General features: G+C 36.1%; 3 protein-coding genes across 3 annotated transcripts; 2 read left to right on the forward strand and 1 right to left on the reverse strand.

Moving 5' to 3' along the window:
* Positions 1–2,163: 2,163 nt before the first annotated feature.
* LOC118048482 (NADPH-dependent aldo-keto reductase, chloroplastic) lies at positions 2,164–4,964 on the forward strand. The gene is made up of 7 exons (XM_035058173.2): positions 2,164–2,406; positions 2,480–2,530; positions 3,035–3,111; positions 3,252–3,339; positions 3,761–4,036; positions 4,158–4,406; positions 4,662–4,964. Exons 1-7 carry the CDS (start codon positions 2,287–2,289, stop codon positions 4,746–4,748), a joined length of 948 nt encoding a protein of 315 aa, XP_034914064.1. The 5' UTR covers positions 2,164–2,286; the 3' UTR covers positions 4,749–4,964.
* A 1,010-nt stretch (positions 4,965–5,974) lies between these two features.
* Positions 5,975–7,475, forward strand: LOC118048481 (uncharacterized protein At2g39795, mitochondrial). The gene is made up of 3 exons (XM_035058172.2): positions 5,975–6,335; positions 6,651–6,976; positions 7,060–7,475. The coding sequence occupies exons 1-3, from the start codon at positions 6,084–6,086 to the stop codon at positions 7,217–7,219; spliced, it is 738 nt and encodes a 245-aa protein (XP_034914063.1). The 5' UTR covers positions 5,975–6,083; the 3' UTR covers positions 7,220–7,475.
* A 2,377-nt stretch (positions 7,476–9,852) lies between these two features.
* LOC118048480 (pentatricopeptide repeat-containing protein At3g14730) lies at positions 9,853–12,458 on the reverse strand. The gene has a single exon (XM_035058171.2). The coding sequence runs from the start codon at positions 12,325–12,327 to the stop codon at positions 10,255–10,257; it is 2,073 nt and encodes a 690-aa protein (XP_034914062.1). The 5' UTR covers positions 12,328–12,458; the 3' UTR covers positions 9,853–10,254.
* Between the last annotated feature and the right edge of the window lie 162 nt (positions 12,459–12,620).

The following is a 12,620-nucleotide window of genomic DNA, read 5'->3' on the forward strand; positions in this document are numbered from 1 at the left end:
TATTTTAATATTTTAAAAAAGATGTTCGTCTAATTTTTTTAAATCAAAATTGTATTTTTATTATTTTTTTTAATTTATTAAGTCAACCTGTTTATATCAAATTAATTTTTATATAGTTTAATTTAAGAAATAAAAACATATTAACAATTATTTTTTTTACATTAAAAAGAAGAAGTTAATTTAACCTACAAGTTAATGAAAAGAATGATGTTTGACACATACAATAATGAGTACCTACTTATTTGGACTATCCTTAATTTAGTCAAGTCATTGGACTATTCCTGAAGCAATTTAGTCTTAGGATGGGTAAAGGTTATTTATTTATTATTATTTTAATAATAATAATGCTAGAAGGATGAATTTGGGTGGAGTTTAGTAATAATTAATTTTTTTAATTTTTAAAAATTATTTTTAATATTAATATATTAAAATAATTTAAAACTTTTTAAAAAATAATTTTAAAAATCACGAAATAGAAGCAGCTCCATACAACCCCAAAATTTGGCCAAAATCTAAACACAAAAAGTTACCCTGAAGTACCCTCTTCGTATTCTAATTTTTTTTTGAATTCCTACCCGTTAACAAAATGCTCAAAATTTCAAACTTCCAAGGATAAAGAAATATAATTTATCCTTTTGTGACTAAAATTCACTTCTATATTATTTTTTCTTCGTTTTAACCATGAAAAGCTGCCATCTCGAAGCATTTGTTTTCTGGCGAAGCTTCAGATTGTATGTGTAAGTGTTTTCCGTGCGCTATGTGGTGACATTATTGTTCTGGTTAGGGGTTTGGTTCAGGCCGGCCGGCCCCTCAAAGCATTCCTATCAACATAAATAACATATAAATACCATTAGTAAATCTCTTTCACGAGAAGCAAATGAACAAGAAGCAGAATCTAAGAGGGACCTTCACCGACCGATTTAATATCCCGGTTATCTTAACCATCTAGTAAGTGATTTAATAGTAAGATTTTGAGATTAAAGGGTTTGTTTCCTGTGTAATTTCAAGTTCGAGCCCTATGATTGCTAATATAATAAGTCATTAAAAGTTTATATGGTTATTAACTTTAAAGTTCATAGAACTAGTTGAGATATGTGAAAACTGGCTTAAACATCACGTTAATAATAAAAAAAAATATATCCCTTTCCCCAACCCATATAGAAAGTGAAAAAGAAACATCTAATAGTACATCTATAATGTGAAAATCAAATTTGATTGGTGTTGGTTTTTGTATCATATCTTATTTAACTCCGATAATGAGAAATAAAGGTTGTGTATATACATCCTTTTATATCTAAGAATAAAAAATAAACATTAAAATTATATTAATCAGTAGTAGCATATAATTTGATTTCAAATAAGGTGATAGTGTTTAAAAGGATGGAAAGAATTTGGATGGGAGAAGAGAAAAAAGAGATGTATTTTTTTTTTATTAACATAAGTGTTCGGGTTAGCTTGCGTGTATCTTGACTAATCCTACCGGCTTTGAAGTTAACGACTATATAAGTCTCCAGTGGTCCTGAAATTTATGAAACTCGAATTGGTGACCTCTAGATAACAAACTTGAAACTTGACCAATCAAGCTACATTCCTTAAAATTAGAGATGTATTAATTTTGATATTTGAATATAGAGCAAGAAAAAAAAACATCAGTTTATAAATTATAAAGTATTAGCCATAATTTGATATCTAACTTGGCTCTAAGCCAAATCATTAGATTTTTAGGTGAACCTATTAGTCATTAAGTTAATTTATAAATTATAAAGTTAATTAGTGTTAATTTTAAAACAATATTGGTTTAATAATTTAAAAAATTAAAATAATATTTTTTAAGTAAAAGTTTTTAAAAATTTCTTAGAATCAACTTGCTAAGTAATGTGAATTTTATTATCCAAAATAATTTAATAGGAACCTAACTTGGGCATATTAGACAAGTAATTACCCTTTACCTTTCCATTCCCTCCCATTTTTTCCTTTTTTTATTTTCTTTAACAAAGACCATTCATTTAAATCGAATCAAGACTTTTAAGTTTCGACGGCTCCGATAAGCATCACAGACTAGTGGTAGCAGTAAACTACGTAGTAATACACCAGATAAATGATTACACGTGGCTCCTGAATTCTGATTCATCCCGCCGGTTTTCTTTATAAGCAAGAACAACATTTGTCTTCATTCACATTGCGATCCTTGGCCCTTTCTCTTCCCTTGTTTTCTTTCCCCTTTTTTTTGTCTTTTAATTTTGCCGCTCTAAATCTGCGTATTGCAATTAAAAACACAGCGAAAAAATGGCAAATGAGATACGATTCTTCGAATTAAACACAGGAGCTAAGATGCCGTCGGTTGGGCTCGGCACCTGGCAGTCTGATCCAGGTGTCGTCGGTGCTGCCGTGACTGCCGCCGTCAAGGTTTTCCTATTATTAATCTAGCCTTTCAGTTTTTTTATAAATATATTTATTTATTTATTTAGTTCCCATGCAGATCGGATACCGCCATATTGATTGTGCTCAAGCTTATAGAAATGAGGAGGAGGTAATTGCTTTTATTTTTATTATTATTATGGATTTTCTAGTCGCCGTTTGGTGTCATTTACAGTTTTCTTTTCCTTTTTTTTCCCCTGTATAATGGTTCGGTTTCAATCCTTGTAGAACAAAAGTCTAAAGTAAAAAAGTTTTCGATTTTTATTTCTATTTCCAAAATTCTGAAACACTAAAAAAAAAAATGAAGAAAGAAAACGGAAAGCCGAAACTGAAACTGCAACTGATATCAGAAGGTTATTACAATGAAGATCACGAGCCATCATAACTGTAGGAGTCATCGTGATCATCCCCAACAGAACATGATGATTCCTACAGTTATGATGGCCCATGATCTTCATGTGATGGCTATAAGCCTATAACTATAGATCTATGGCGATTTGTTGCGCACCGTTTTTGTTGTTCTTCCTGAATTAAAGTAAATGACTCTACCTTAAGCATGGAGGTATTGAGTTATGCTTGAGCAGTATCTTCTAATTTTTGGAATTGGTCCTTTTAGGTTGGTTTGGCTCTGAAGAAACTCTTCCAAGACGGCGTGGTGAAGCGCGAGGATTTATTTATTACCTCAAAACTCTGGTTTGTTTCTATCTCTTCCACACCCTACCATGGGAAAATTTCCTGAGAGGTGCTGTCCCTGTGGTTAGGTATTGGTTAATGTTTCAATAGTGCTTGGTGCCCATTTGCTGAGTTTTAAAAAAATGAGATAATCCATATAGGTGCTCTAATCATGCTCCAGAAGATGTGTCAGAGGCATTCGCAGGAACTTTGAGGGATCTACAACTTGATTACGTTGACTTGTATCTTGTAAGTCTTTAGTTTTTTCAGAGCTTAATTCTTTTGAGAACTCCAGTACTTCGGTAAGGATATGGCATCTACAACTAGTAATGTTTCTCATTAACTTAGTTGTTGAGTCGATGCTTCATTATTGCTTGCATGCTCACCTCGAATCAATCCATTTGATAGAAACCGTGCCTACCAGGTCCCAATAATGTGTAAGATACAATTAGAATTTTGAAAATTTAAATACTCCTTTGGGTGCCTTTGAGGAAAGTACGGCAATTACCGCTAAATCATTGAAGCTATTGAATTCAGCTTTCTCTGTCTCTGTCCAACCTAGAAAATCAAAGTATCAATACTAAAGATATATACTTTAGCATTCAAGTTTCAATTGACAGGTATGTAATTGATGAAGTCATCGAATAGTAAAGGCTGCTCAATTTTGTAGATACACTGGCCTGTTCGGATGAAGAAGGGATCAATTGGCGTCAAGCCTGAGAACTTTGCCCAGCCAGATTTTCCTCTGACATGGCAAGCGATGGAAGCAGTCTATGATTCTGGCAAGGCTCGTGCTATTGGTGTGAGTAACTTCTCTACAAAGAAACTGGCAGATTTGCTGGAGGCTGCACGTGTTCCTCCTGCTGTGAATCAGGTGGAATGCCATCCTGCATGGAACCAGGCAAAGCTTCATGCATTTTGTCAATCCAAGGGAGTTCACCTTTCTGTGAGTAGCCAGCTGCTTGCCTGCTTCAGCATCTTCTTTCTGAGAGCTTTTTGTTTGTAAGTTGGCAAGAGTTCTTTTCAAGACTATAATGCTCTCATTTGTTTGCATGTATTTCCTTCAGGGATATTCACCTCTAGGATCTCCTGGCACCACATGGCTCAAGAGTGATGTGCTCAAGAACCCATATCTAAATATGGTTGCAGAGAAATTGGGCAAAACTCCTGCTCAAGTTGCCCTACGCTGGGGCCTTCAAAAGGGCCATAGCGTGCTTCCTAAGAGCACACATGAAGCATGGATCAAGGAGAACTTTGATGTCTTTACATGGTCTATTCCAGAGGACCTGTTTGACCAGTTTTCGAAAATTGAGCAGGCAAGTATCCTAATGCACTTTGGTGTTGCTACTGTTAATGTGGATTTAGCATATTAATAAATGGTAACATGGCTAAAGATGCGATTGGCTGCAAACCCCAAGATACAGTTCCCACTTGACGTATCTGTCGCATTTTATTTAGAGAAATTTGTGGGTCGCTATACTAAGTGGGTTTTAAGTTGTCTCTGAAAGTGTTGTGGTCATCATAAGAGAATTTGCTCTTGACTGATGGTTTTTTACATCCCATTTCTGCAGGCAAGACTACTCAGAGGTACTTCATTTGTCCACGAGACCCTCAGCCCATATAAGACCCTCGAGGAACTCTGGGATGGTGAGATCTGAGCAGTTAGCTGGACGACGGTGGAAAATATTTAAGGCTAATAAATGGAATGAATGGGACGTCACAGGAGAGGCGGTTGTTTATGGATATTTCTAGCTGGCGTTCATGAGCAACGACAGAAGATTTTACATTTGTTTTTCGTGCTTGAAATTGCAGTTATAAACAAAATTGGTGGTTGTGATCGTGGCTCTTAATCAATTATCATTTACCATTTTTTATCCGTGATTTAAAATGTTTCATGCACGTATTTATGTTTGACATGGAACACTATCAAAATATATATATATATATATATATATATTATATATATATATATATATATATATATATTTGTCAAATACAAACAAAACAAAATTATTGATGAAACAAAATCCATCGATAAATTACAGTAATATATAATGATGAAATCTTTCTTTGCTTTGTCCCTTAATATATGTCAATAGAAAGAATGAAAAAAATAACTTTTTATTATTATAGATAGAATTATTAATAAAATATGCTCTTTGCTAATACTTGTTAGCGATCCATTAATCTAAAGGAGGTTCGCATATATGTCTTAGGGAGTATAATTGTAGTTAGTTTTTAAAGTATTTTTTTATTTAAAAATATATCAAAATAATATTATTTTTATTTTTTAAAAAATTATTTTTAACATTAGAGTATCAAAATGATTTAAAAATACCTAAAAAATATTAATTTAAAAAAAAATATTAAAAATTTTAAATTTTTTCAAAAACTCTTTTAAAACACAAAAATAAACATATCTTAAATGCTTATTTTTTTATATATAAAAAACACAAACAATAAGTTATCTATATTTATTTTAAAGGAAATATGGCGTCTAAAAGAATCAACCTTGCGATCTCCGATATGCAATACTCGCTAAAACACTAAAGCTGCAGCACAAAGATAATATAAAATAACTAAAAAATACATCAACTTGATTCAAGCAGTTAAATCAACCACGCTCCTTTTAATTGTTTTAGGACTCCTTTGCCCATCCAATAATTGGCATCCATTCAAACCTGTTGGGCTGTCGGGTCACGATGGTACCGGTTATGTTTCGATTTATTGTTTTGTCTCTTAGGCAAGCCTTTCAGTTTGGGCCTGCTCTTACGTAGATTGGGCCTTATCTCAGATTCAGATTTGGGCCCTTAGCTGCAAATTGGTGTTTTTTAGGGGTAAGAAAACTAGAGCCCGTTTACAACTTACAAGCAACATCAAGGAGAGATACCGCGACGCCAAATTAACCCCAAAACCCTCTGAATAAAACGCAGCCTAAACCCTCAAAGCTCAAACGTTAAACTTAAACCCTAACATATCCGACTCGCCTAGATATGGCTTTCAACTCAGTTCTTCGCCGAGCCTCCAAATCCTTCTTGCCTCTCGCTATCCGCACCGTCGGGTCTCCCAGAACCTTCCAAAGAGCTACCCCCACCGCTCTCTTCGTTGAAAACCGCACCACTCTACGAAACTTCCTTCCATTTTCACATTTCTCAACAGCGGCCACTTCAGAGAAACCGATCGCCGATGACAATTTGATTCGAGCTCTTGAAACTGAGATCGATTGCGCCGAGGAACCCCAAGATGTCGGTTTTTTTTCTCTCCCTTTTTTAACATAAATTATGAGTTTTGCTCTTCTTTTATGATATGTTTTTTGGTTAATCATGCTTGACATATATTATCTAGTCTTTTAATTTCGAGGCTTCGAGTTTTGTCAGCATAATACTCTGTTTTCTTTTCTCTGTTGTTTAACTTGAGAGTTGTTTTTCTTGTTGCCTAATTTTTATTTTCTTGTTTCTTTGAATTTTCAAGATATGTGCTGATAGAGAATAAAGTCTAAAATCTTGATGAACAAAGAAACATTTTTTAATTAAAAATGTTTTTTACTGACATGTAAACAGGTAGAGGATATCCCAAGTGAATTTCCTTTCAAAATTGAAGATAATCCCGGGGAGAGGACCATTTCACTAAATAGAAAGTTCCAAGATGAAACTATCAAAATTGAAGTTGACATGCCTAATGTTTCAATTGATGTTGAGGATACCGATGACAATACCAAGGACGCAGATGTCTCTAGCATTCCATTGGTTGTGAGTATTTCCAAGGGAAGTGGTCAGTATATGGAGTTTGGTATCACTGCTTTCCCTGATGAGATCACAATTGATAGCTTGTCAATTAAAAACCCAGAAAATTCGGATGAACTTGCATATGCAGGACCTGATTTTAAGTAAGTTTACTATGTGGACCGTTCATTGTTTTAATCCTTGGGTGGTTTTTTGTTAATTTCTGACATGGTTTTTTCTTTGGCAGTGATTTGGATGAGAATTTGCAGAATGCTTTCCACAAGCATCTCGAGATTAGAGGGATCAAACCTAGCACAACAAATGTTTTGTTCGACTACATGGCCAACAAAGACAACAAAGAATACTTGCTATGGCTGAAGAACCTCAAGAATTTTGTGGAGAAGTAACTCCTTGGACGAGAAACAACTATTTACAGGGTGGCCAGTTTATGTAGCTGATGGCAGTATCTGCCTGCTGTAGTGATATAGTTTTGTTTTGAAATGTTTTGCTTCTGGACTTGATCATGTTCAGGAAGGAGCTAGTATTGAAACCCATGTCAGGGATATTAGTTAGTCATTTTTTAACCTGCCAAGGATAAGAAAGGGAAGATGTTGTCCAAGTTCTAAACTATTTTCAAATAAGTGATGTGAGATTCGAACGTGATTCATGGTTTGTTGATCTAACTATTCTCAGTCATGTTTCTTCATCACACAGTTTTTGGATGGCGATAGGCATGCAAATAGGTGCTAAAGTTGATCTTGATGCGCATACAATCTTATTACACAACTGATTTGGTGCTGCAAAACTTTGGAATCGGTATATCTTTTATGCACATGCCTTGTTTCTGCTGCAATGAAGGGAAGTAATTAATATACAATCTCTCCTGGGAAATTTCAATCCATGAGATTTTTCCGGAAGTGAATTGGGGAAGAAATGTTTCTTTATTGTAAGATTTTCATTACTCTTCTTTTAATGGTTGGGGAGTAAGCTTGGGATTAGCTTGTTTTGTCGCAGATAAAGGTTAGTGGCTAATTGTCTTTATGGATTCGTTCTCACGATATTTTCCAGATTTTGGCAGTTAAAGAAGAAAATGTTTTGCAAATTCTGGTTGTTATCGTATAATTGGAGTAGAGAGGGAACACCAAGCTTCTTGCCGCCTTGGAAAGGATTAATTGTTCAGTACAGGTCCTATTGCTCCTTTTCAGCTCATAAAAAAAAAAAAAAAGTCTCTGTTTTCCTTTGCATTTGGGGGTAGTTTAGCTAGCAACTGATTAAAATTTTTGATAAGCCAGCAAATGTCCGTGCCAGATAAAGACTCAAATCCGCCCGCAAATCTGACTCCGGCAATCAAATACAAGCAGTTGTTTTTGCTTCCGTTGTGTTGGTTTTCTAGAAGTGAATCTTCTTCTATGAAGGTGCCCCATTTGTAAACAGTGTTAGGTGGGACTTTAGGAATTCCTGATACCATATTAGAATGCTTAACATAAAGAACTAAAGTTTTACTCCGTATCTTCAATCATTAGCTGTCCATAACTCCGTCAGGTCGTTTAAGCCAATAAGGAGTATATTTGCTTGATCTATTAACTTTCTAATGCTATAATTCAGAGTTATAGTTTACACGGATATTCTCTTTCAGAAAAGGGAAATGCCATTAACATTTCACATTTGTCATCATGTAAAGATCCAATTTTCTTGCCGTGAAGCTCTTGGAATGAGACCATCAATTCATTCGATCAACCAGTAAATGAAATTTACTTTTTATCTCTATAAGCTGGGCATCAACTGACCACTAAATACCTTGTCTTCCAAGTGAAAATTCGTGTTGAGATACAATTGCCTCCAAAAACGTCTCCTCTTCATCTTCCATTCCAAAGGAACAACGTTTCTATAGCAGTTTCAGTGTTATACACGTATGACAGAAGAAAATGGATAAAGAAAAGAAACTTGGCCTCTATATTGTGATCTGAATACGGTACTAAGATCTCATCTGTTCGTCCAGGGACATGGAAAACCCTACCTGTTATCATCGGGGAAGCTGTCAAATCTTCTGGCTATGTTCTTTTTTTTTCTTACAATCAATTCCATCTGTTCTTCCCAGACTCCTCTAACATTAATTTCTATAGAAATGCTGGAAATGTACTGAGTTTGGACATTTTGGTTCCAACTTTGTGCAGTCCGGCTACAGGCATGATGCCTGTGCTAGAGTCTCTACGGTAACCGTTTCTTACTTTCATGTTATTTGAGGCGAATAAATTCACCTTCTATAGCACCTGTTATCTTCCATTTCAAAGTTTGAAGACACCTGCTTTGTGTTTGTCATCATTTATGTTTTTTTTTGGCCTTTTTAACTAAATAGAGATATTTCTAGCCTTGTGTTGATGTAATGCAGACAGGGTTAGCATTGAAGGAATGTTTTGCAGTGGGGTAGGGAACGCAGTGAGATGTTCATTACCTCTAGCACTTTATTATATGTTTTTGCCACTCATCGTTCTTGATTTGGACCCGAACTGAAATTGCTTATAGATGATTAGTGACCACAATCAAATTTTGAAGTCAGGAGCATGATCATTAGTTTAGGACCCTGATCTTGGCCTAAAGCCACCTCTGTTTTAGCAATCAAGTCATTATTACTTGAGACTGTATTGGTTATGAAATTTTTAGGGGCAGCGACCAAGCTCCTGAAGACGTTTCGAGGGCACTGAGCAAGAGTTTAGAAGATCTGCAACTTGATTATATTGATCTATATCTTGTAAGCGTTTATTATGTATTGAGTTATATTTGCAAATCAACTGGAATTCGTCTCTCGGTAGTGCTCTAGACAATTTGTTTGTCACTGATTTTTATCTTTAGAACCTTTTTTATAATTGTGAAAAAATCTCTCTTTCGGGCACATGCCCTTCTGGGTTCTCCAGGATCTTGGATTAAAGGAGAGATCTTAAAGGAACCAGTGCGGTTGAAATTACTGAAAACCTTAACAAATCGCCTGCACAAGTAGCTCTTCCCAGGGGTATTCAGAGTGGTCACAATTTCTTCCAAAGAGTGTAAATGGATCAAGGAAAACTTATGCTTATTAGATTGGCATATCCCTCCAGAGCTCTTCTCAAAATTCACAGAAATCCACCAGGTAAAATTATATAATTGTAAGCCGCTACGATGGATACTTATAAATGTTAACTAACTAACTAAACTGGTGGTTGTGTCAAGCAGCCAAGGCTCCTCCGAGTGGGGTTTGCAGTACAAGAAACTAGTAGTCCTTGCAAAAAGTCTTGAAAATTTGTGGGATGGTGAAATATGAGATGACATATCCTCTGGTGATTTATTCACTCCCATCTTCTCATCAAGAAAGTAAGTTTGTTTGCTTTCCCATCAATCGTGGAGAAAAAGAATTCCAAAAAATATATTATACAAGGTGTGATGACAGCCATTCAGCACCTTCCCAATCCTAGAGAAGTGGAACATATCCATGCTCACGAATGTGGGCAGCCAATAAGTGCAATTCTGGATAAATCAACCTGGCTTCAGGATGGTTCCGGTCACCATTAATAAAAGTATTGATGCCATTCTTGAGTTCAATCCAGCTACATCCTGGTGTCTTCTTCACATCTTGTTGCCTCATTGTATGTCTAATGTCTAACACTTCCTGATATCTACCAGCTGCCACATAAGTATTTGACATCAATACATAATTGCCGCAGTGTGCAGGATTGAGCTCAAATACTTTTTGTGCAGCAATCTCAGCTAGATCTACGTTACCATAGAGCTGACATGCTGCCAACAAAGCCCTCCATACAACTGGATTGGTCTGAATAGGCATTGTTACAGCCAACCTATACGCTTCCTCAAGCTGCCCTGCTCGCCCAAGCATGTCAATAACACAAGTATAATGCTGAATGGTTGGAACCACACCATGTTTCAGCTCCATTTCCCCAAGGAATTTAATCCCTTGGCTTATAAAACCTGCATGACTGCAAGCTAACAAAACTCCCACAAATGTGATCTCGTTGGGTTTAAGTCCGGACTTGCACATGTCTGAAAACATATATAATGCCTCATTTCCATAACCATGCATACCATATCCCATGATCATTATATTCCATGATGCTGTGTCCCTATTGCTCATGTTATAAAAAACCATTCCAGCATCTCTCATACTACCGCATTTAGCATACATGTCCATAAGAGCATTAATAGTTTGCAAACTATACATATTTTCACTCTCACCATCCTTGACAAACCCATTAACAATCATGTAGCCATGAATCTCTCTACCATGAACCAGGGCAGCAAGATGAGAGCACGCAGGAAGAATGGTAGTAATTGTAACTAAATCAAGCTGAACCCCATCACCTAACATTCTATCAAACAACCTCAACGTTCCATCATGATCACTACAAAGCTCGTTAGCAGATAAAATTGAATTCCACGAAAATATATCCTTCTCGTTCATTGTCTCAAAAATTTCTAATGCATCAACAGCACACCTACACTTCCCATACATATCAATCAATGCATTGCAAACTGAAACGCAAGAATCAAACCCCATTTTTATCATGAACCCATGAACCAGCCTTCCATTATCGAAATCCCCCCTTACAGCAAAAACCGACAAAACCCCACTAACAGTAAACTTACTCATCAAAACCCCTTCTTGACTCATTTCCCTGCAAACTCCTAACGCCTCATCGAACCGACCAATCTGTGCATACCCATTAACCATCGAATTCCACAATACAACATCCCTGTCAGGAATTTCATCGAACAACTCACGTGCCTCTTTCATTAACTCAGACTTCAAGTAACTACTAACCAAAGAACTACCCACATACATGTCCAAGTCCAAACCAAGTTTACGCACCAACCCATGAATCTTTTTCACTTGGAAAACCTCCATAACCTCACATAACCCTTTAATTAAACACGGAAACGTATACTTATCCGGCAAAACCCCCGCCTGTCTCATTTCCTCATAAGCTCCCAATCCATCTTGTGGCAACCCATTTAAAACAAACCCGGAAATCAATGCATTATATGCAAAAACATTACGGGCATAATCAGCGGTGCGGTTAAGAACTAAAAGGGCCTGGTTCATTTGGTTGCATTTAGCATACATGTTGATGAGACTCGTGGTGGATGAGGGTGAGGAGGAGGAAATGCCGGTGATGAGCAATTGGGCATGAAGTTGTTGACCCTTTTTGAGGTTCTTGTCAATAGCACATTGTTGAAGAGAAGCAATAATGCAGGTAGTGATATTATAGGGTGGGTTCGCAGATGATGATGAGGTAGAGAAGTTGAGGAGGGTGGAAGTAGGGGTTTTGGAGAAGATGGTTCTTTTCAGCATATGACCATGAATTCCGAACCCAGATGCCAAGGCAAGAAACAGTCCACCTTGCGAGACGAGACGCTTGAAATTCTTTACAAATGCTTCCACTAACTGAGCCGTCAGATTTGTGGACCAGTAACAGCTTGTAGCTCTCGTGCCATAAGACAAGAAACTCAAGGAAGAGGTTTTTCTCATTCAACAGTCCCTTGCTTTCATAGAAGTCGAATCGTAATTTCTCTATACAGGACTGCATGCCTCGTTTTTATTCCAATTAAAAAACTAGCGTTCATTCAATTCATCATACATTTAGCACAGTCGCAACAAATATATATATATATATATATATATATATATATATTTTTTTTTTTATAACTTTGTGTAACATATTTCAAGAAACACAAAAATACCTAGTTTATACTAGTACGCGGGATCTGTACCAGTGAAATCCAACAATAACCGGAAGTAATTGGAATCAAAGGGCAAAAGTT

Source organism: Populus alba, chromosome 6 (assembly GCF_005239225.2).
Source record: "Populus alba chromosome 6, ASM523922v2, whole genome shotgun sequence".
Classification (NCBI taxonomy): Eukaryota; Viridiplantae; Streptophyta; class Magnoliopsida; order Malpighiales; family Salicaceae; genus Populus; species Populus alba.

Excerpts from the sequence above, each read along its gene's own strand:
- LOC118048482 (XM_035058173.2), top strand. The coding sequence starts at position 2,287 with ATGGCAAATGAGATACGATTCTTCGAATTAAACACAGGAGCTAAGATG. Across the intron at positions 3,112-3,251 it reads TTTATTACCTCAAAACTCTG|GTGCTCTAATCATGCTCCAG; the intron begins GTTTGTTTCTAT and ends TAATCCATATAG. Across the intron at positions 4,407-4,661 it reads AGTTTTCGAAAATTGAGCAG|GCAAGACTACTCAGAGGTAC; the intron begins GCAAGTATCCTA and ends CCATTTCTGCAG.
- LOC118048481 (XM_035058172.2), top strand. The coding sequence starts at position 6,084 with ATGGCTTTCAACTCAGTTCTTCGCCGAGCCTCCAAATCCTTCTTGCCT. Across the intron at positions 6,336-6,650 it reads GCGCCGAGGAACCCCAAGAT|GTAGAGGATATCCCAAGTGA; the intron begins GTCGGTTTTTTT and ends ACATGTAAACAG. Across the intron at positions 6,977-7,059 it reads TATGCAGGACCTGATTTTAA|TGATTTGGATGAGAATTTGC; the intron begins GTAAGTTTACTA and ends TTTCTTTGGCAG.
- LOC118048480 (XM_035058171.2), bottom strand. The coding sequence starts at position 12,327 with ATGAGAAAAACCTCTTCCTTGAGTTTCTTGTCTTATGGCACGAGAGCT.